The sequence below is a fragment of the Lampetra planeri genome, chromosome 44, assembly GCF_965212315.1.
Source record: "Lampetra planeri chromosome 44, kcLamPlan1.2.h2, whole genome shotgun sequence".
In the NCBI taxonomy this organism is placed as follows: Eukaryota; Metazoa; Chordata; class Hyperoartia; order Petromyzontiformes; family Petromyzontidae; genus Lampetra; species Lampetra planeri.
In genome coordinates, this window is record NC_136150.1 from 2,291,841 (window position 1) to 2,315,357 (window position 23,517).

At 48.9% G+C, this 23,517-nt stretch overlaps 1 protein-coding gene across 1 annotated transcript in view; it reads right to left on the reverse strand.

Moving 5' to 3' along the window:
• LOC144732778 (ankyrin repeat domain-containing protein 26-like) overlaps positions 1 to 23,517 on the reverse strand; it is a 32,664-nt gene that overhangs the window by 5,379 nt on the left and 3,768 nt on the right. The window contains exons 4-22 of the mRNA XM_078614365.1: positions 22,424 to 22,704; positions 21,427 to 21,475; positions 19,685 to 19,802; positions 17,136 to 17,230; positions 16,463 to 16,581; positions 14,687 to 14,891; positions 13,837 to 13,968; positions 12,338 to 13,282; positions 11,994 to 12,146; positions 11,360 to 11,535; positions 10,513 to 10,606; positions 8,668 to 8,742; positions 6,769 to 6,903; positions 6,435 to 6,529; positions 4,432 to 4,549; positions 3,536 to 3,649; positions 2,335 to 2,457; positions 925 to 1,160; positions 28 to 325 (exon numbers count right to left, since the gene is read on the reverse strand). Coding sequence (XP_078470491.1) covers positions 28 to 325; positions 925 to 1,160; positions 2,335 to 2,457; positions 3,536 to 3,649; positions 4,432 to 4,549; positions 6,435 to 6,529; positions 6,769 to 6,903; positions 8,668 to 8,742; positions 10,513 to 10,606; positions 11,360 to 11,535; positions 11,994 to 12,146; positions 12,338 to 13,282; positions 13,837 to 13,968; positions 14,687 to 14,891; positions 16,463 to 16,581; positions 17,136 to 17,230; positions 19,685 to 19,802; positions 21,427 to 21,475; positions 22,424 to 22,704 — 3,561 coding nt within the window. The remainder of the gene's footprint in view (positions 1 to 27; positions 326 to 924; positions 1,161 to 2,334; positions 2,458 to 3,535; positions 3,650 to 4,431; positions 4,550 to 6,434; positions 6,530 to 6,768; positions 6,904 to 8,667; positions 8,743 to 10,512; positions 10,607 to 11,359; positions 11,536 to 11,993; positions 12,147 to 12,337; positions 13,283 to 13,836; positions 13,969 to 14,686; positions 14,892 to 16,462; positions 16,582 to 17,135; positions 17,231 to 19,684; positions 19,803 to 21,426; positions 21,476 to 22,423; positions 22,705 to 23,517) is intronic.

A 23,517-nucleotide genomic window follows, 5' to 3' on the forward strand; every position in this document is an offset into this window, starting at 1 on the left:
GTGTGCACCCAGCTTCTGGGCACTCACCTTGGTGTGATAGGCATGCTTGAAAGTCCCAGAGTTCTGGCTGTCTGCGGGGTGCGAGAGGAGGCTCTGAGAGAGGCCAGGAGAGCGGCCGTGAGGTTGGTGGTAGAGGCCTTGAGGTTGATGGAGGAGGCCCTGAGGTTGATGGAGGAAGCCCTGAGGTTGACGGAGGCCGGTGGTGGCAATGGGCAGCAGCGTGGCGAGCGCCGTGTTGTCCAGCAGGCGACCGCTCATCAGCTGAGAGCTTCTCTGCCGCTCGCTCCCCAGCTGCGCGTTCATGTCTGCCAGCCTCTCATTCGCACTGCGGCGCACACGGAAGTCGGGTGAATGCGGCGCGCGGCTTTTAACGTCCGAGCGAGGGGTCGACTTAAAAAAAAAAGGTCGAGTGGAGATTCGCGACGGGACATTTACATTCATGCATGCAAATTATTCAGTTCCTTGAAAAAGGTTAAACTGACCAAAAATATATCAGACTCCACCTCTCTTACCCAGGTGACTTACGCTAAATGGAATTTATGATTTCAAAAATGATTTAGGTTTTTGCAATATTTAGATTTCTCGCACTGTCGCCGTGATTTATACTTGCTTCGTTGCCGCACCTAATTTGTATCGCTTTGTCGTCTTGGCAAACCCAGGTAGACTCGTGCAAATGAAACACCATGAGACCATTGCCCCTCAACTTACCAGTGGGCTGAAACAATAACAAGCGTCGCACGTCAAACGCTCACAGACATGACAATCTCATTGTTTGGCGGAGGAAAGCGGAGGGTTATGAGCATTAAAATTTGGCCAAATCATGACGTGGCCTAACCTCCAAAAAATCAACGATGAATCCGGGCTGCTTTTTACTCTCATACCAAAATCGTACCGACGTTCACGCAAGCCGTGCGTCTCTCTCACCTCTCGAGCTTGGCAGAGAGGGCCTTCCTGCAGCTGAGCTCTTCTTGGTAGAGGCTGGTGTAGCGCTTCAACTCGGCCTGCAATTGCTCCGTCACCCTTTGGCTCTCCTCGGCGTTGCTCCTCAGCCTCTCCACCTCCGCCTCCACCTCCTGCAGCTTCTGCTCCATCATCCGCTTCAGGTGCAACTCATTCATCGACCTCAGGCCCTCCAACGTCTCCTGGGACACCGCCTGGCTCTGCAAGTCGACCAGGCCGACGAGGGGTCGTTACGATTCGCGAGCCGGACTTCAACGTGCGCTCTCGACGTCCCTGACAGATTCCTCGCTTTCAGATGCGCTTCTGCGGCCGTCTAGAACACTCTTCCTTCCGATATTAGGAAGCCACTGGAGCTATGCACTTTTATATCTAGACTGAAAACGAATTTCTATAAAACTGCTTTTTGCATTTAGTTTGTTGTCCTTCCACCTGGCGCCTCCGATTAGCACGGTTGGCTACGTACGGCGTGATAGAAGTTCAAGGGACATTACATACAACACATTCGGCAATAACACGGTGGCCGGAAAAGGGTAAAAAGATATCCAGTAGAACCCCTATGAACGACGGTAATTGGTTCCAGTAAACCGATCATTAAGTGATTTGGTCATTAAGCGAGTATAGGAAATACACTTTAAATGCTTAATTCGTTCCGATAGCATTGAAAGTTACCCCGTTTTTAACCCCAAAAACGTACTTTATAATATTTAAACAAGCGATATTAATACCTAAAGATATTAACAACATCACGAACACATAATATTAACAGAAACACGGTTAATCAATGCATTAATTGACATTTGCTGAACCTACAACAGCGCGTCGTTAACAGGGGAATGGTCTGATAATTGGTTTTTTACCCTTCTATCTGGCAATAAAACTGACACCTTTTTTACAAGGAGTCATGTTTGCATAGACCACAATACCTGCAGTCATAATGCAAACAAAAAACATAACTCTGAAAATGTGTACTGTCCTTGAAGTTGATTGGTCCACACCCGAGACAGTTGGTCCACACCCCTTTTGGCGTAATCTGGTCCAACCCATGTGAGACTAGGCTCTAAGGAAAGCTGTCTCGGGTGTGGACCAATTAACTTCAAGGACAGTGCATACATTATCAGAGTTGTGTTTTTTGTTTGCATTATGGCTGCAGGTATTGTGGTCTATGCAAACATGACTCCTTGTAAAAAAGGTGTCAGTTTTGTTGCCAGATAGAAGGGTAAAAAACCAATTATCATATTTTTACTGGCAAATGAGGATCCAATGGAGGGGAATGGTCGCTAAGCGAACACATTGTTATCAAAAAGTTCACGTTGGCGAACAAATTGGCGGTGTGAGGCTGCCGAGCGCGCGGGAGGAGGCCGCCCGAGTGCGCACCTGCAGGAACGCGTTGACCTCCTGCAGCTTCGTCGCGAGCTCTGTCCGGGCCAGCTCGTGCAGCTCCCGCTTGTGACGCTCCAGCTCCGCCTGCGTCGCCACGCTGCCGCTCAGCTGCTGCTTCTGCAGCGCAGACATTGGCTGGCGTCAGCGTCCGGTGAGGTGGGGAGGGGGGGGGAGTTCAAGGGAAGCCGCGGGGTGGCGTTGAACTGATACCAGATTACGGATGGGGACGGACGCCTGAAAAGTTCACATCAGGAACCACAGAGGAGGGGCTGCCGATTGCTTGGCACAATCTCCAATTGAATCGCTTTATCACGAGGTGGTGCTGGTAGTGGTACACCATAGTTTGCTTCTCTTCCGCCCCCCTATACCGAAGCTGCCACACGGCACCAGCTGACTCACTTCAGGCTACGTCAACTGAGAGCAGGACGAGGCCAGGTTCAGACACCAATTGCATCCAGCGGAGCAATAACGGGGAGAATTGTTTTCAGACGAAGCCTCTAATATGCAATGCGATCCCATCACAAAGACTGCAATGCCATCGCAAGTAACTTTGTGAACGATTTCCATTGCTCTTGAAATACGAACTCGGTTTGAATAAACATCATAAGACGTTGATTCGGAAATCCTGCATCAAATTATTTATTCTCTCAATTAAGGGCACCATTACCTTGATTACGTCAACGTCAGAACAACATTTCACATACGCGTCTACCCGGGGTTAAGGAAGCGGTTACGGGCGAGTGAAAAGCCAGGACCACCCCCCCCCCCACCCAAACTGCACCCACGTAGCGAATTGTAAATGTTGTAGTGGGTTCACTCTCCAACACACACCGGTTCGTGCTGTACTCGTAATAAATTGGCACGTTTTGTCCACGTGATTAAACCTTACTAATTGGCTGTGGCGGGTGGTGGCGGGTTTAACGACACATTTATATTTATGCTGAACTTCTTCTTCCGTACCGTACGTAGCCAACCGTACTCACCGGAGGTAAACAAACGTTCAGTCATGAATAACGTCGCAAGTAACTTCACGTGTAAAAGCACGGCAAACGTCACCACCTCCTGCGAAAACCTAGCAGGACGCCCCTGACAACGAGCCTCGCACGTACGTAGCCAACCGTGCTGATCGGAGGGAGGTAAGCGAACGTAAATTCGCGCGAACAACGTCCGCGACAGAGGGGGCACCGGCGGGCACCTGCAGGTGGCGCTTGCTGCGCCGCAGCTGCTCCTCCAGCTCGCGGTTGCTGCGCTGCAAACTCTGAGCCGTGTCCTGGGTGGCCTGCAGCTGCCTCGTCAGCTCCTCCAGCCTCTGCTCATCGCGCAAAGCAAAGCCGGCAGCGTCGCCGATGAGCACGCCGCAAACACACCCATTCTCTTGTCTCTGCACTGGCTAGCAGTCGAGCATCGAGCGGACTATGAGGTCCTGATGCTGACCTACGAGGCTAGCGCAATGGGTCGGCCCCGCAATATTCGCAGGAGCTGATGCATTGCTATACGATAAACTAAACTATTAGCTCTTTTTTTATTTTAGCAGGTAAGGCCCACTGAGCTGTGTAGCTCTTTTTCAGAAGCGACCCGGCCACAAATGATAGCTCAACAAAGTGGCTTATCGAGTGGAAAATGTATATCAGCCAAATACTCGAAATGCATGTTTCTAAACGTAGAGAGGAAAAACGGAGGACCCGGAGAAAACCCCATGCGACCAAGGGGAGGACACATTCCAGCTCCAAATATACAACAGGCGTCAAGGGTCGTCGGGATCGAACCCACGACCTCCTGCGTACCAGGCGAGGGAGTTCACATCTCGCCACCGCGGCGCCGTCAACCGCTTAAGAACATCAACAGGCCGACGCGCACATCTCCTCCGTAAATAGAAAATGAAAGATCCAAGCCCACGGGAGGACAAGACGGCGGCCACAGTTTAAACCGCCGGTGACTCCGAGGAGGAGGCGGAGGAGGAACGTCAAAGCCAGGGGGTGCGATGTCTGGGTCTCGAATGCGGGCGTGTTTATCCTGGAAGTCTGCTGTGAACGATGCAACGCGACGAAAGGAGAGCGGCTCTTTCTCTCTCTCCGCCTCCCCGCTACGCACCTTTTCCTGCGCGTGTCTGCCGGGGTCATCAGCCTGCAGGAGGAACCTGTCGCCCTCACTCCGTGAGAGCCTCGCCTGCTCGCGCTCCTTCTTCAGCGCCTTCATCTGCAATTTCATCCTGCGCCCCAACACACGCGCCGCTGTTACCAACACGGCCCGGCACACGGCTGGGCTCACGGGGATCTCGTGCGCCAGAAAACCTGCGGTCCCCAACCCCTCGGTGCCCGTGGCGACAGCCGTCAACCCTCCTGATCGCGGGCTAAAGCTCGAGGAAAGCGACCTTGCATTTCGTGAAAGGGAATCGGCTTCTGCGATGGTTCCCGCGGGTCCACTTGCGGAGCCTCCCACCAGCGTTCCCGCAGGACGCAGCTTGGGAAAGACTGAGCTCACGCACCGTTTAAAACGACAGCGGGTCCGTGAAGCCATACATACGGTTAATTTACACAGGTCTGCGGCAAAATTTTCTGACGCTGTTTTGTATTTGTTTTTTTTAAAGCACTGTTTATTCTTTGCGATACGTTTTGGCGTGGGTTTCGTGTAAATTGTGTGTTTTACTTTGGTTGGTTTGCACATCCCCTCCCAGCGATGTCCTGCTACTGCCGCCACTGCCAACCGCCTTAAGCTGTGGTCTACAAGTCTCAATATAGATCTATGACTCTCTACGAATGTGAATCTGTGCACCTCCTACTTTATTTCTATTATTACTTCTATTAATTTTATTTTTATTTTTTACCTACGTGACTTTACCGAGGGAGCCTGGGTGTGTGGATCCTTGCAGTCACGAAAGCTTCAAATCTAGAATTAATCTAATTTGTCTTGTGGTTGTTGTTGTTTGACTTGCATCCCACTGGGATTTTTGCACACAGCGTTGGTGTGCGGTGCTTTTTCTGCAATATTTTGCTGTCTTTTCTTGGATTTTCTGTTGCCCTCAGTCACATATTCACTTTAAGATGTTTTCTTGTTCATGTTTTTGTTTTGTGTTTGTTGCGGTTGCACCCGATTCAAGAGCCGAATGGCTCACAAGGCTATACCTAATAAATGAACTTGAACTTGACTATGCAACCGCGATCTCCTGCAAATGCCGCCACTGGCGATGGTCTTGGGCTGCGATCGTACACGTAAATAAGCCGCTTAGCTCAACGGGCCTTACCGGCTTGAAATAAAGTCTGCGTGTCTGAATATGCAAACATGTAACAAGTGTTGTATGTTGAAAGTTAATTACTTGTGCAACTGGAAAGCGTTACATTTCCCTACATCTTGTACCTAGAATAAATATACGGCAATAATAATACTACTACGAATAAGAGCCTTGATGATAATCTAAATAGAATGATCTGAGTAATGGGATTATTTGGTGATGCTGCGTTGGCGGTGGTGCAATGACAGTTTCATCGCAGGACCGTGAGACATGGCGTCAGCTTGGGGAGTCCTTCATCCAGAAGCGGAATGATCATTGCTGATGATGATAATATAAAAATGGGATCATAAATACGATACTCTTTGGTTCTTTCAGTAAAGTCACGTAGGTAGAAATAAAATAATATAAAATTAAAATTTTTATTTTAAAAAAGTAGAAATAAAATAATATAAAATAAAATTATTATTTTTTTATAAAAAAATTTTTTTTTTTATATTATGTTATTTTATTTCTAAAATAAAATAATATAAAATAAAATACATTTTTAAAATAAAAAATATAAAATTTGATTTTATTTTATTTTATTTCTACCTACGTGACTTTACCGAAAGAACCAAAGAGTATGGATTCCTGCAGTCACGAAAGCTTCAAATCAAGAATAAATACGATTTTCATTATTATAAACGATCAAAGAGCAAGGATTAGCGGCGGGACGATAATCCTTGCTCTTCGATCCTGTTAATTAGAACTGCGTAATTCCTGTTTCAACGCGTGCCAATCTGCTCTCGAACCCGCAATGAACGTCCCAATTCAGGAAGCAGGAAGCAAGCCGTGTCAACCAAAGCCAAGGTGAGAGAGGACTAACCTGTTGCACTCTTCCTGCAGATCTGCATACTTCCTGGACTTGCGCTCCAGTTTGCCCTCCACCTCCCCTAGACGCCGCCTCCTCTCCTCGTCCAGCTGTCGAGCAGCGACACGAGAGACGTCAACGACGCATGGCCACAGACCCCCCCCACGCTCAGTCCGCTCCGCTACAATCCCGCGTCGTTGCCAGCGTACACCGACACGTTTCGACCGCTGCTCATGCGGCAAACATCAACACCACGTGCGCCAATAAAATCACGACGACGGACACCCCGTATTCTCCGTAAACCGTGCGGATCGACATCTAATTGACGAAATAAAATAAAAAACCGCACGGAGTAGGTGTGAACTTGAGCTTCCACCTTGGCTGCCACCTCGGCCCTCTCCGTGCTCATCTGGGAGAGCCGTGCGTCGGACTCCGGCAGCTCTGGGGCCTTCTCCTCCGACGCCGCCAGCATAGCGCTTTCGATCTGTCGCCCCAAAAACGATACGCAACACGTCCATGGAGAGGCTGCGGACCATCGGCAATGATTATTATTATTCATGAATGATTTTTGAGCTCGTGTTGATTATCCACGAAGCCGAGTTCTAACCGGGAAAACCAATCCAGCAGAGACACAGGCAGTGAGACCGAAATCAGGGCGACACTGATTGTTGTCCTTCCCCCACACCTCCAATTAGCACCGTGAGGCTACGTACGGTGCGAAAGAAGTTCAGCATACGCACAACATGTCTACGCGGTTGCTCATGAAGGTAAAAGGACTGATGCATGCGGTACCACTTGCTGTCGGCGCCTTAAAGACGTGACCCGAAAAACGAAGCTTTGTCATTTTATTTGAATTCCTTGTATCTTCTAATCGTGTTATTTTACTTATGGAAATAGTTCACCTGGATAATCTCTCCATATGAAACATCTCGCCGGTAAGGGCAGACGGGGTCACAAGTGGCACTTACACAGCAAACACGTAATGACACGTATATACAAAAACAAACGTGCCAAATCTATAACTTGCACGGTTTATCATTTCTAAGATTGAATACTTTCAAGATCATCCTGTCTGTCGGAGAGACATACTGGAATTCCCACCACTGGGTAGGACTGCCAATTTGAGCAGAGGGATGTTTTGACTTTGGGAGGGCATAGTTCCTCCACTGTAAACCCGCAACCGTCTCAGTGATGTGATTGTTGTTCCCATGATTTTGTAATTTATTTCCTAAAAAAATAATTCCCTTGGTTACAGCACCGATTTGATCTTTTCAATATACTTTCCTGTCATTTGTGTTCCTGTGTTTGTTAATAAAAAAAGGTTTTTGGGTTATATCGCGTGAGTATAAATGAGTCGTAACCCTCCACCATCGGACACAGCCAGTAAGATTTGTCACTTAAAACAAAACGCGCCAATTAGTTTACTACTTCAGCCACCGGTGTGTTGGAGAGTAAATCCACAAAATTTACAATTTGCGCACTCAAATTGTTGAAACAACCTTTCCCCTTCATGTCTTTGTATAACGCTTGTTAATGACTCTACAAAGTTCATCCTGCTATCTCTTTAGTCTATGCTGCGTAAATGCAATCGTGTGTCCGGCACAGGGCAATGCGATGTTTAGTATGGTTTAGTTTTATGTAGCAGCGTAGTCGTACATGCAAGCGCACCTCACATTCGCTGAGGAACCACAGCCAGCGGGTGAGACCCGGTGCTACCAACAATTTCCCAAGCTCTGCGATCCTCTCAAGATTAAGATGTTTTCAGCCAACTAATGAGTGTTTGTTATACAAGTGGGAGGAAACCGCAACTTTTGTGCGGTGATCTGCCAACCCTCGCTGCTGCCTCCACAGTGCTGGGTTACAGGCGGCCACGTGTGTTGGCACCACCGCTCAGCTAAGGGTAAATCAGCTGATGCATCGGCCCCCCCTCCCCCACCGTTAGACTTTAGCAATCATTGGGACAGTCTATTCTTAACTCTGGCTGTCGCCTGATGATGCTAGTTGTAATTACTTGCGAAACATCGTACTCGAATTACAAATGTTGTGGGTTTACTCTCTTTAACACCCCGGTGTAGTACGAGAAACGAACTGGCACGTTCTGTTTACGTGACAAATCTTACTAATCGGCTGTGTCGGGTGGTGGCGGGTTTAACGACACATTTATATTCACGCGATCTAACCCAAAAAAAACACCCCTCTATTATGGCTAATATTGTATCGCGAAATCCGACGTGTTAATCTGTCTCACCTGTTTTAGTTTCTCCTCCAATGCATTCTTCTCTTCACTCAACTGCTTCGCTGTCTCCTCCAAGCTCTTGCAGTCCTGAGATACATTCACGGGTAACGTTGAACATCGAATTGGCTGCGGCGTTCATTCAATGGGCTTGGGGTTGTGTCCGAGAGTGAGCTCGGAAGAAGCTTCTATGCTGCAGAGGGAATGCAGAGCAGAGGTCGCAAACGGGTTTTGATTCCTTACCCGTACCCGTACCCGGCTGCACCAGGGTCGCAAACGGGTACCCGTACCCGTACCCTACCCGATACCCGGCTACCCGTACCCGGCCGGGTATTGGGTAGGGTACGGGTACCCGATTGCGACCTCTGGGATGAAGCCATGTTGCAGGCGCGGGTGGGTTGGTTCTAGGAACTTGAATTGTGAGAAGAGACAAGACGTTGGGAAATGAGTGACACACGGTGACTCACCAGTGACTCACGCCTTACCCGTACCCGGCCGCACCAGGGTCGCAAACGGGTACCCGTACCCGGCCGGGTACGGGTAGCCGGGTATCGGGTAGGGTACGGGTATCGGGTACCCGGTTGCGACCTCTGATGCAGAGTCTGTGTCACTGTACGCAGAAGTGGGGGTGATGACACCGGCACACAAATTCATAACATCCCTCGCTGTGGCTTTCTTTTTCACGAACGCATTAAGGGGACTTCCGCTCGAACATCAAGAAATGACTCGGGGAATGATCCGGATAATGAACGAAGTAGACGGCTGCATTTGGCCAGGAGATAGAGAAGTCGCACTCGGTGAACTAATGAGAAGTCGAAACGAAAATATGTTTACGCAGTGGACGAGCACAGGCCCAGTATCAAGAAGCACTCTCAACGTAGTCATAGATGAGAGTCAACACGCTGCTTGAATTGAGCAAGGTAATTATGGGAGAAAAATAAAATAAAACAAAAAATAAATTTATTTTTCCACCTACGTGACTTTACCGAAAGAACCAAAGAGTATGCATTCTTGCAGTCACGAAAGCTTCAAATCAATATTATTATGGGAGGTTTGAAAAAGAGACGCTGAGCGGTGCCAATGAAGATGCGCAAAGAGAAGTGTTGTGACCTGCAGTGTGGTGGGTGGGTGAGTGGGTGAGTGGATGGGTGAGTCAGGTGAAGGTATTGTGTGAGCTGCAGTGTGGTGGTGGTGGTTGAACGCAGTACAGAGAAGACAAAACAGTGTCTGGTAAGACCGAGTCCTCAACGTGGGTGGAGGGGGATCAACGAGGGAAAGTTCACGGAAAAAATAAACATCCGGCTGGATAATACAATCTCCAGCGGGTGCTTTGCAGGAAGGTGAGGTCAAGTGTGGCGGTGGTGGTGGTGGTGTAGGAATGGTCTCTGCGAGCTGGTAAGAGGAGGTGCTGGTAAGAGGAGGCGGTGGTAAGAGGAGGTGTTGGAAAGAGGAGGTGGTGCAGGAAAAGAGGTCCAAATATACAGCAGCAGGCGTCAGGGTCGCCGGGATCGAACCCACGACATCCTCCATACCAGGCGAGGAAGTTAACATTTAGCCACCGCGGTGCCCTTATAAATATTGAGGGGGGGGGGGGGTATGGGCATGGTGAAGCACTGGGATTAGGGGCCAGGGTGAGAAGAAGGAACAATAAGGGATATGGAGGCGTTGGCGTGGCGTGGAGCGTCCGGCGTACTCAGCGTTCGGCAAGCCGCCCCCGTGTGCCGCGTGCGTGTGAGCGCTTGCGGGAGAACGCGTGCGTGCGAGCGTGTGCGTGCGAGCGCTTGCGGGAGAGCGCGTGTGGGCTGGCGCGTGCGTGCAAGCGTGTGCGTGTGCCGTGTGCGTGCGAGCGCGTGCGGGCACCTGCGCCGAGCCCTGCAGCTGAGCCCGCAGCGCTTCCGCGTTGCCGCTGTGAGCCTGCACGGCCGCCTCCAGCCGACTCCTCTCCGCCTCCACCCTGGGCACACAGAGGCACGCCGCCGCCCTCACCACCAGCACGGGCGTTTCACCCGTCGCAACGCACTCGGGAGCCGGGCGGCGTATCGCCGAATCACATCGGTTCTTATCAATTCACAATAATAATAATCTATGTTGAGCTTCTTTGTTTAAAAAAAAATCATCGTGCAGTTACAATTAAGTGACGGACACATTAAGCAGACGTATGTATGTTGAACTTATTTCGCACATGATGTAGCCAACCGTAGCTTTCTAATATCAAAAGGAAGAGCATTCCAGACGTCCGCAGGAGCGCATCTTAAAGCGCGCGATGTGACGATCGTCTTTGTTGGATGGCTATCCAAAAGCCGCTGCGAGGGTGATGACAACAATAATCACAGCTCATATTGGCGCCTTTCATAAAATCTCAAGGTGCTTTGTCAATCGACCGATTTGCCGGACGACGCCGTGGGGGTTATGCGACCACGCTTACACCGCGCGGACCAGCGTGGGCTTGCTCAAGGCGGGGAGAGCATGGACGTGCGGGTGCCGTAGAATCGCAACCCCGCAGCAAACATACGACAACCTGCCGTGAGCTGGTCATCACCCGTCCAAGCGCAATCCCGAATTTCGCTTTCAGGGTGTGACGAGATCGGGGCCACGTTGCCGGTTATCCCGCAAGACGAAACCGCCCCCAGAACCACCGGTACTGGCACGTTCGCGAAATCGAGGCGACGAGCGATGGCGGCGTCAGCGGGGGGGGGGGGGTACGCACCGCTGGCACTTGTCCTCCAGCTCCTGGAGCTGCCTGCGGGCACGGTCGAGGCTGCACGCGCGCTCGTGGCCACTGGCGGCGTGCGCCGCCGCCTCCCGCCTGCTCTGCTGCAGCGCCGCCTGCACCTCCTGCAGCTGCTGCTCCGCCCGCACGTGCTCACGCTCCTTGTCCAGCAGCTGCGACGCACACACGAGCGCACGCACGCACGCACGTGCGCACGCACGACGGCAAACGAGTGTGCACAACGACAACGATCTCCCGTGCGGCCTCTAACAGTGGGCAACGGCAGAGGTCGCAAACGGGTTTTGATTCCTTACCCGTACCCGTACCCGGCCGCACCAGGGTCGCAAACGGCTACCCATACCTGGCCGGGTACGGGTAGCCGGGTATCGGGTAGGGTAGGGGTATCGGGTACCCGGTTGCGACCTCTGGGCAATGGTAAACGTTAATCTGCCGCTGCTTAACCTGTATGAAAACAGCAGGGAAAAAAAGCCATGGCTGGTGATGTGCTGGGAACGTTTGATGATGATGCGTATACAGCAGCTACGTGTTATCATGTGGGTGGGTTTGAGCTATAAGGATTGGTCAGTGCCCTATCCGTGACCAGGTCAGCTTGGCCGAGGTCGCTCCTAACCTGCTGTCTCTGTGATTCCAAGTTGTTGTGCAGTTGAGTTTTCTCGGCCTCCAGCGCAGTGCGATGGTTGACGGTGATATCCAGAGAGGCCTCCGACATGGCCAGCTTCTTCAGAGCGTCGGCCAGGTCCTGCTTCCGCTGGTGCAGCAGGTCCTGTGAACACATCGCTCTCATGAACCCTGCCGCTAACATACAGCAACGCCGGTGAACTGGGTCCTGTGTACACATCTGGGGAGGCCTGGAGTGAAAATTCCGTATCTCTGACGCTTTCATTAGTGACAGATTTTATCTCCTGCGGCAAACACCAAAACGTGTGGATTGAAACGGAGCACACAGAGGCTTACCTCGTTATTGCTTTTCTCATCCTCCAATTTCTTCATCGTCTCCTTCAAGCAGTTGGCACTGGCGACAAGTTCGTGATTCCGCTCCTCCAGCACCTGCTCCCGCTGGTTCTTGTCAGCCTGGAGTTTGGACAGCAGGTCGTCGAACCTGTCCTGAATTCCCGTAACGACCGTCTCCTTTTGCAACACCTTCGCGCTGGCCTCCTCCAGCTGCTGGCGCAGCAGCAGATTGTCGCTCTGGGCCTGCACCATGCGCTCCTTCTGCGACTCCTCGCGCACCAGCAGCTTGGCCGTCTCCTCCCTCTCGCCGCGCAGGGCGACGTCCAGCTCCTCGGCCCGCTGGCGTGCGACGCCCAACTCCCTCCGGCAGGTTTCCAGCGCGTGCTCCTTCTCGACGAGCTCCAGCGACTGGCGGTGGCGCTCGCTCTCCAGCTCGCTGCAGCGGCTCTCCGTGCGGCTCAGCTGCTGGGACAGCAGCGCCTCCCGCTCCAGCAGCTCACGCAGCTCCGTGGCATCACGCCGCCTCTGCTGCAGCTCCGGCTGCCCCGGGCCGTCGTTGTCCTCGAGCCCATCGCCTCGCTCGGACGTCGCCCGCAGCAGCTGCTTCCTGACAGTCTCCAATTCTTCCAGTGCGCGCTCCCTGCTGACCGTCTCTTGCTCAAGCCTTCGGGCGTTCTCGTCCGCTGACGCTCTTGCGCTGCTCAACTCCACGTTGTACTTCTGGACGGCTTGCTGCAGGGCGTCCTCGTTCAGATTCACCTTTCTCCGCAGGGCCTCGAGGTTTTCAAGCAACGTGTTCTTTTCATTCATTAAGAGTTCTTCCCTTTCTCTGAAGGATGCGGAGTGGCGCTGCATGTCACGATTCAACACGGAGATCTCCTCCTGCAGCTTGCTGTTGTCCAGGGCCAGGGACGGTCGCCCGAGGTCCTCTCCCTGAACACATGCCGCCTGTACACACAGCACAGGCATGTCTATAAACTAAACTAGTTTCATTTTACCAGGTAAGAACCACTGAGCTATGTAACTCTTTTTCAAAAATTACCTGGCCATGAATGATAGCTCAACGAAGTGGCTTATCATCATCATCATCACGTGGACATGTATAGTAGCCAAATACTCTAAGCGCGTCACGTTGATTCTAAATGTGGGGGGAAAAACCGGAGGACCCAGAAAAAATGCACGCGACCACCGGGAGAGACACATGCAAACTGTAAATATACAGCAGGCATCAGTATTATTGTTGTAACCATGCTTAAATTTATATTATTTATTATTTCTACGTGACTTTACCGAAAGAACCAAGAATATGTAACCATGCTTGTTTGCGTTTAGAGTATGTGGCTGCTATGAATCTCCACGCTATAAGCCACTTTGTTTGAGCGATCATTCGTGAAGGCCAAAGGTCGCTGCTGCTGCAAAAAAGCTCCACAGTTCAAAGTCGTTCTCGTGATGTTTGGCCAAGTGCCGCCACGCACGGTGACAGGGCCATGCGGTTTACTCACAGAGTTCCTTTCGCGTTCCTCTTGCGATTGCTGCTGCTTTTGCAAATGCTCGTCAAGAACGCGTTCTTGCTGCAGTCGCAATGACCTCTCGTTCTCCAAGTCTGGCTGGATTTCAGACAGCTTCTTCTCGAGCTTAAACAATAAAACAAGGCACAAATACGTGAACACACAGTTTTCAGCAAATGACGCGTCATTCCGCCAATCATATTTGAACATACATCATAATAAAACACTCCCCCCCCACCAGATATTGTTTTAGCATCCAAAAGTGTCACGCCAGTTTTCGAACATTTATTTATTTTTTGTGTGTTACGCACGAGCATCAATCTATATGTAAGCTATGAGAATAGCTTTTTCCCCTTTTTTTCTGGCAACAAAGCTGAAACCTTTCTACAATGAATCATGTCTGCATTAACCACAATACTTGTGGTCAGAATGCAAACAAAAAAAACACACTCTGATCATATATGCATTGTCCTTGAAACTGATTGATCCACACCAGAGACAGCTTTCTTTTGAGCCTCGTCTCAACCGGGTCAGACCAGAGGACGCCAAAAGTGACTAATCCCATATCTGCATTTCCCATAGATATGCTAAATTCCTCTTGATATGCAAATTATTTTGTCAAGGCGCTCTTCCCCCTCCAACCCAGCTTAAATATACGCACCAAGCCTGGTGGTGTTTCATTCAGACGCTGTCACCCCGACAGACCTGTTCTTCACCTGAGGACGGCTGCTTGCGTTGTGGCCGAAACGTCGTGAGAATTATTTTATCATGTTTTATTTTCATTATTTTATTATTTCCCTGCTACGTGACTTGACCGAAAGAACCAAGAAGGTGGCCTTGGTACCTCTGCTAAATGGTCACTCAGCAGCTGCACGCGTTGCTCCGTGATGGACTTCTCCAGCTGCGCAGTCTGCAGGTTGTGCTCCGCGCGCCTCTTCTCCTTCTCCTCCAGCAGAAGCTGCTCCTCCTTGAGCTGCAGCTGAGCTTGGCACTGCTCGTACAGCTTGGAGACACCGCGGCCATTCTCCCGCTCCTGCTGCAGCGAATCCCTTGCGGCGACGCGCGCAAAGCGAGAACGCGACGCGGACAGAGTGAAACCGCGCGTCTCTGGTGTGGAGCAATCAGTTCTAGATTTGCAGCTTTCGTGACTGCAAGGATTCATATTCTTAGGTTTTTTCGGTAAAGTCACGTAGGTAAAAAATTGAAATTAATAAAAGTAAAATAGAAATAATATATTTTTTTTTTATTTAAAAGCCTAAGAATATGGACCAATCAGCTTCAAGGACTATGCATATATTACACTGGTCAACACACTTTTTCTGGCATAAGGTATTCCGACGGTTTTAATGTAATTTTGGGGTGCTGATTCCAAATCTGGCATCAGTTTTTGTCTATCAGGTTTTTGAGATATCAAATATTGCATTTACAATAAAAACTGCAGAAGAAAAATATTAAATAAATGTGGATATCTACATAAAATTATATTATAAACACACTATCCTAAAAATACAGCACCATATTTTAACACTAAAGCAGTCACTGACTCGCAACAACTTGCAATCATAAGTGACAGAGTTAATTTCGGGTAAAATCAATGAAAATGGGGTATGCCGATAGCATCAAAATGAGATGTGATAGAGCAAATCTGAGATCAGATTTGGAATCAACACCCTGAAATTAGTCTAAAACAGCTGCAAAAGTCCAGGCCAGAATTTTTTTTTTGTTGACCAGTGTTATCAGTGTGTTTTTTGTTTGCATTCTGACCACAAGTATTGTGGTTAATGCAGACATGATTCTTTGTAAAAGGTTTCAGTTTGGTTTTCTAATATCTTAACACCTCACTATTGGAACCTCCTTTGCCAGTAGCAAAATATGATTATTGTTTTTTTACCCTTTTATCTGGCAACAAAAATGCTTACCCCGAGCTCTCATACTCTGATGGTGCATTGTCTTTGAGTTGTGCGCCTTTTGGCGTCATCTGGTCCAACACCATGTGAGACTAGGCTCTAAGAAAAGCTGTCTCGGGTGTGGACCAATCAATTTCAAGGACAGTGCATACATTATCAGAGTTGTGTTTTTTGTTTGCATTCCGACCGCAGGTATTGTGGTCAATGCAAAAATTACTCCTTGTAAAAAAGGTGTCAGTTTTGTTGCCAGATAAAACAGCTGTTTGTTGCCAGAAAAAAGGTGGAAAACCTATTCTCAAACAAAGTAGTTGTTACTTACGTGCCCGTGCTTAATTTGTGTTTTCGATTATTTAAAAACATCTGGCCATGTCTCGCCCAGGGGGTGCGTGCACCTCAGGTTCAGAACCACCGGTCGAATCAAAATCGATTAATTTGCATGTACATTTGAAAAAAGTTGACAAATTAGGACCTTGACGCCGAGGACACGATGGGCAGACTTTTTCTGCAACTGACTTTTCAACGGGGCTCTTTAAACGTCTCCCGTGAAAGCAGGCGCCGCGTGGCATTCCACGGTTAATCGACCGGCAGCCAGAGCCGGGGGCGGAAATCGTGACTTGCAGAAAAGACAACGTCCAGCTACCAATGCGAATTCAAAAGCACAAGAATCCGCACCGACGAGGGAGCGCAGCACCACGACGGACACTGGTCAATACCGGAGGGCGTCGAGGTCCGATTCCAGGTTGACCTTCTCTTCCTCGAGACCCTCTTTGCTTCTCGTCATCTCTGACAGAGCCTTCTGCACGGCACTCCGCTCTGCCTCCACCTGCTTCAGCTTCTCGCGCATCGCCCGTGAAAGGAAAAAACAAGCGTTGTCCTTCACGTACCCGCATGCACCACGGGGACAAATATGTTCGTTTTGAAGCTGGTTAGTTTGTATGTTCGCTGAACTTCTTTTTGCACCGTACCCGGTCAACCGTGCTAACCGGAGGTGCAGGGGGGAAGGACAACAAACTAAACACAACAACAAGCAGCTTTAAAGAAAGTAGTTGGTTAATTCTAGATTTGAAGCTTTCGTGACTTCAATGATTCATACTCTTAGGTTTTTTCGGTAAAGTCACGTAGGTAAAAAATTTAAATTAATAAAAGTAAAATAAAACAAATTTAAAAATTCACGACGTTTCGGAGGCAACACAACCGTCACAGCCACGACAGCTGTCGTAGCTGTGACGGTTCCACCTGAAGACGGAGGCTTGTGTTGCCTCCGAAACGTCGTGATTTTTTTAATTAGTTGGTTAATGTGGATGATTTAAAAGTGGCATAGCCCCCAGTAACTTCCCGACATCGCAAGGAAGACGTGACAAGTGTGAGACATGACGTGGTGCTCACCTTGTCGGACAGCAGGCAGTATCGGTTCTTCTCCCACTCCAACCCTCGCTGGGCCTGGAAGACCCACGCCTGAAGCCTCGCATACTGCGCCGGATCTGACGGAACGCACCGCGCGGGCAAACAACACACGCACGCACACACAACAACAACAACAACAAAGATCCCTTAGACTGCTGGGACAATCGCTGTTAGCGAGCAGCTATTAAGGCTGGGGGGGGGGGTGGTCAACACCACGCCCGACCGCCTTTATATCCCCAATGCTGATGTGTACACACCGCACCAGGTACTCGTTTAAGGCTGAGTGGACGTAGAGGCTAGGAATATTCGGCACTGACGTTGGCCGTGAGCCTGAATCAAACGCGGTTCGCCGGGTTATGGTAGCGCGGTGCGCTAATCGTTACACTACCGCTCCCCACAACACACACATGCTCCCAGGCTAAAACAAATATCCTGCCTTCCCTTTGTCAGCTAGGAAACACACACTCATAACTACACTTACTGCGTAGCGATCAATAGGAGCCTGAGATTTTTAGAAACGAAGCTCACAATGCACACACAGCACTAAACCGAGCACTTACCAACACTCCAAACATCTTCACGGTTGAGCTACGTCAATACTTGGGTGGATCTAAAGGGTGTTACATGTGTGGTGGTGATTACACGAGGTGTGTGCTCACACCACACACCTTACGGGGGATGGGTGAGTGATGAGAACAACAGGGCTATAATTACTAAATGAAATTCGAGATAAATAAAAAGGAAAGGCTTGCATAAAAATGCCTGTTTTAGAACGAATGTAAATTTGGAGGTTGTATCTGCAGGTGTCTGGTTTATTTTTGGATGTTTCCTTCTTTTGTTCATCATCAAAGGGTTTGCTCTTTATTACACGCTTTTATTTAACTCACTTCATCTGTTGCATCCTTCGTACCTGATAGAGGATCCTTGCCTATATGTGCCTGGCAGTTCACCAGCATTTGTTTTCAAGCAAGCCCAAATGCTGACGACAAAAACCAGTCCAAAGGTTGCTTACTTTGAACAAATGCTGCAAAAAATTACGCACTTCCGGAAGGCCGTGCAGCTGATGGGATGTGTCAAATCTACTGGAGGGGATGGATCTGTGAAGGTGGGCGTATTGTCTGCTTATTCAATTCAATCATTAATTTCATATTCAAGAAGGTTACGTGATGAAGAGAACGTCCGCTGCGAGTCCAAACGTGGACGTTAGGGAAAGAAGCCACAAAAACCCGACGGGATTTGACGCGACGCAGGACACGCGGGGAGTCCTGGCTTAAAGCGTGGTGTTCGGAGGGCGCGAATTCGCTGCAATGCGGTTCTTCCATTCGGGAACACTTGCGCACAATGCGGAATGGGGCCGTTCGTTAGAATCACAGTTCCTATGATCACTGTTACATTGTTTTTATGGCTTTATTTTGGTGATTTCGAAAACGTTTTGGTTTAGCCATGCTTGTTTGTTGTAGTACAGAGTTAGCCTGATAACTTTAATCTACATTGTATTATGTGGTTGTTATTGTTTGACTTGCATCCCACTGGGATTTTTGCACACAGCGTTGAAATGCGGTGCTTTTTCTGGAAGACTTTGCTGTTTTTTCCTGGATTTTTCTGTTGCGTGTCGTCACTTTAAGACGTTTCACAGGGTCATACCTAATACATGAAAATTAAATGAAAACTGAAAACTGAGAATGCGGAGCGCGTGCACCGTTACAGCGCGGTTTCTGAGCGTTCGACGGCGAACTACTTTGGTTTAACACATAGTAGGCTTTCACGACCAATACTATTCGTAATAATGGTTTTTGGGGCTAGATCGCGTAAGTATAAATGTGTCGTAACCTTCCACCACCCGACACAGCCGGCAAGGTTTGTCACGTAAACAAAACGAGCCAATTAATTACCACTTCAGCCCACCAGTGTGTTGGAGAGTAAATCCACAACATTTACAATGAGTACTGTGACGTTTCACTGGTAATTACATCCAACATCATCGGGCGATTTGCCAGAATCGTGATGCAATCCACCTGCTTCCGGTCTTAAATAGAGCATCAGGTGCAGAGATCATAGGCGGAGGAGGGGTTTATCGTAATGATATAATAGATTAGTAATCAGTTAATTAGCATGTGTTTCCTCTAGAAGTAATACATTGTGTTGAGCTGCGCGGCTGAGCGGTACGATACAGCAACGCGGCAACGTACCTTCAGTTCTGTGTCCCGCCATCTTACCGCATCGTGCGTACATCGTATCTCGCCAAACTTTCACGATATTTATGGGGAAACTGTTTTCGCTTAACGCGTTTTTCACGCGGCACTTTTCAGGAACGCATCTACTACCGCGTGAAACGAGGAATTGCCTGCGTTAGTTGAACTTCTTTCGCACCGTACGTAGCCAACCGCGCTAATCGGAGGTGCGGGGGAAAGGAAAACAAAACTCAACACAAAAAGGAGTTCTAAAAAAATACGTTTTCAATCTAGATTATTTAAAAGTGCACAGCTCCTCCAGTGGCTTGTTTAGAAAAGCCGTACGGAGTGGACACGGACCTGCGATGGAGAGCCCCTGCAGAATGGGGTTGGAGAAGGACGGCAGGGAGCCGATCACCGCCCCCTCCGAGTCCTCCGTGTCCGACGACTCGGTGAGCACGTCCAGGCCTGCCGGCAGCTGCACGGCCCCATCGCAACAAGGCCAGAGGGAAGGGGGAGAGAAAGATCGTCCTCTCGGCACCTACACTTTCACGGCGTCAAGGGTCGTGCGTCGTTAAATAAAAGCAAAAATAAAAGCAGCAATCTCAAGGGCATCGGGGCACTGATTTCAACTTGCAGTGTTCGCTCGGAAAGAGAGAATGACTCGAGAGGTGAGAGGAACCACAGAGAAGTTGGACGGCAGCCACGCGGCTGAGCCTGTGCCAAAAATTAGCAAAGCTCTGCTGTCCTTTATATATCAAGGTGTTTACCGGCCAATTAATGAGCGTTTATGGGAGGTACGTGCGGAAGGAAACCGGAGCACTTGGAGAAACCGTGGACGAGAGGGGGAAACACTCCATTTCAACCAGAAGGGACATGCCATTAGTCCACACTACCCTGCACAGATTTCTCCTAGCAAGCCACGGTATGAAACCTCCCCGACGCCCACTGCAAAGGAGTTTCACAGCATCTGCACAACCCGCCGATCCTCGCTGCCTCCACAGCGGAGGATTACAGGCTACGTGCATTGCCACCGCCGCCCGGTCAGTGTTGTGCCGGAGTACCTGTTCACGAATATTGACTCCTTAGGTTTAATGATTTAAGGAGGACTCTAGAACTCTATTATCCGTGTCAACCTCCAAACTCTATTAGGACGCCTGCAGTTTTGCACATTCCACATTGCAGGTGACGAAATGCATTAACGTCGTTTAAAGCGCCTATCGCCAATCACTGGATCGCGATCCAACGCCGCGGATCGCAAAAGATTCGTGATGTAATTTGATCCCTTTCACCATCCTTGAGGACTGTGCGGTGATCGAGTGCGGAAAGCTCAAGCGTGTGTTCATGAACCCCTGAGGTGCTTGCTAAATCATCTCTCTGCATCTTCCTTGAGGACACAGTCGGGGCCTGCACATGACGAGTGATCGATTAGAATTTCAGGTGGGACCGTCACAGTAAATTTAACTGTGACGGTCCCACCTGAAGACGGAGACTTGTGTTGCCTCCGAAACGTCGTGATTTAATTTAGTTATTTTCATTTATTATTATTTTATTTCAATGTTATTTATTTTTTTACCTACATTACTTTACCGAAAAAAACCTAAGAGTATGGCCATGCAACTCAAACTGTGGACCGTATAAGTGAACCACTTTCATCTGTGGAGGAGCAGCAGCAAACACGACACGAATTCTCTCCTGACGCGCTCTCCCGTGACGAGCAGACCTCGATGTGTGGTGCACGTGCAAGAATGTAACAAGGCCAACTGAATGGCCACAGGGAACGCTTCTGATGAGTGTTTGGCAGTTCGTTTCTGGCAGTTGTCCACAGAGTTTTACCTGGAGGTAGTTGTGTGGTAGCATGTGGACCGTACATTAAGAGTCGGTGAAAGAAAGGATCAATCAAGTGGGCGTCTCGTTATTTATCGCAGGCGGGCAAGTACGCTTCGTGCCGAGAGGAAGGGCGCCAACATAATCTAAGAGAAGTGCTCGGTGAAAGTACTGGGCAGTCGTGTCTCATTTGTCTACACCTGAACTCGCAACGGTGCAGAGTTTGGTCTTTTGAAGACCATAATGTCAACAAATGCTGCCGGAGAAAGACTTACCCCTGCTTTAATGTCGTCGCTTTCAATACCGTTCCTGGCAGTGCGTTCCCTTTCAAACAAACACAGAATGTCAACATATGAGCACATTGTTCGCATCGTGAATACGACACAACTGCTTACTTATCGACTTATGATGTTAAACCGCTGGGTGCCAACCAACTGCAGTGTTCCGTGATAAATGATTGCACGTAATACAGTGGCTGAACGTGCAAGAGAGAAAAACAAAAGATGGAAGACACACGGTGAAAAAAAAACCAATGAGGCAACATGAATTGAAACTGTGCTGGTACGCAAACAGAAACACAGCAGACTTTCGATTAGCAGCGCTCATGATGGGGAGGATGGCCGCGGATAATTCAAAATCGCGGTGCATACAAAAATAGAACCATTTTCGCAGAAGACCGCGCCCACGAAGTGAACAGCAGAGCCACGCCAATCAAAATCAATCAAACTCCGCCCACTATTGTAAAGATATGCAACTACTGTACTGTAGAGGCGATCACGTGGATTTTAGATTAACCGGAGCACATATTTGTTCGCTTTCAGCAGATGACTTGTAATAAATAAATAACACAATGTGACTGTTTTTACATTTTGATTTAAAGCTTTCGTGACTGCAGGGATTCATATTCTTGGTTCTTTCAGTAAAGTCACGTAGAAGGGAAATAATGAAATAATAAAAATATTCAACAATAAAATTCGACTGCAACACAAGCAATCATCATCAGGTGTGAAATCCACAGCAAGAACATTTTCTTGATTATTGCTTTTGTTCCAGTCGAAACGTCATGAGAATTGTATTGTTTAATATTTTTATTATTTTATTACTTCCCTTCTACGTGACTTTACCGAAAGAACCAAGAACATGTTTTTACATCATTAATTTGGGCGGTTAATCCGCAAATCGGATAAACCGCACGCGGATAATGGAGAATCCACTGCATAATATTAGATACATTTTCTATGACAAAACGAACGCTCTGCCTAGTAGCCATACTTGGGAGCAGCAGTGTGTCTCTTGGTGGGCGCCAGAGAGTCTGAAAGAGGCCTTGAAGGCAGACCGCGGACTCCACCGCCGCCGCCGCCGATGGCACGTCTGCCACTCCGGTGTTGGTGTTCCTCGTGGCGGGCCGCGGGAAGTCCGTGCCGTGGCCCCTGCTGCTCAATCTCGGAAGGCTTCGGCCCACTCGTCTGAGCGGAGAGGCTTGCAGGCCCATTTTGAAAATCGCGTCTCACAGCCGCATCACCAGCAGCCTTGTCTGGTCTGTCGGAGGTAATCTATTCAAAATGAAACATAAGGAAAGATGTCACCCGTAGCTTTTTGCAACCAACAGTATGGTTTATAGTTGACTTTTTGGGTCAGGCCATGCGATGATCTGGCCACCCGACACACCCAAACTGATTTCATTGCCGTGCGTTCAAGCATTTAGCAACGCACCAGTTATTATCGTTTAAAAATCTCGCAACCAAATTGAGCAATAAGCATCTAACGTCAACATCTGGGGTGTGAGAATTGTGAAATGAGCCGATGAGTGAGCTGAAACAACAATAACAATGGCAGGGAAAAAGGAGGGAGAGGAAAGGGGCATTCGTCGAAGTGAAGAGGGCGGCAGAGAACACAGAAGAACGGAGAGGATGTCATCACAGGTGCTGCCCCCCCCCGTTGAGACAGAGCGCCAGATAAGAAGGTGAACAGGGTAACTCCAGCGATGTCACCGCAGTGGTGTTGGATAAACATTCTAGATTTGAAGCTTTCGTGACTGCAAGGATTCATACTCTTAGTTTTTTCGGTAAAGTCACGTACATGAAACATAAAAATAAAATAATAAAAATCACGACGTTTCGGAGGCAACACAAGTCTCCGTCATCAGATGGAACCGTCACAGCCAGATTTGCTGTATATTGATACAGCAAATATATTGATACAGCAAATCTGGCTTTGACGGTCCCACCTGATGACGGAGACTTGTGTTGCCTCCGAAACGTCGTGATTTTTATTATTTTATTTTTATTCATTTTTATTTCATTTTTTTACCTACATGACTTTACCGAAAAAACTAAGAGTATGTTGGATAAACAATCGCGGGAACG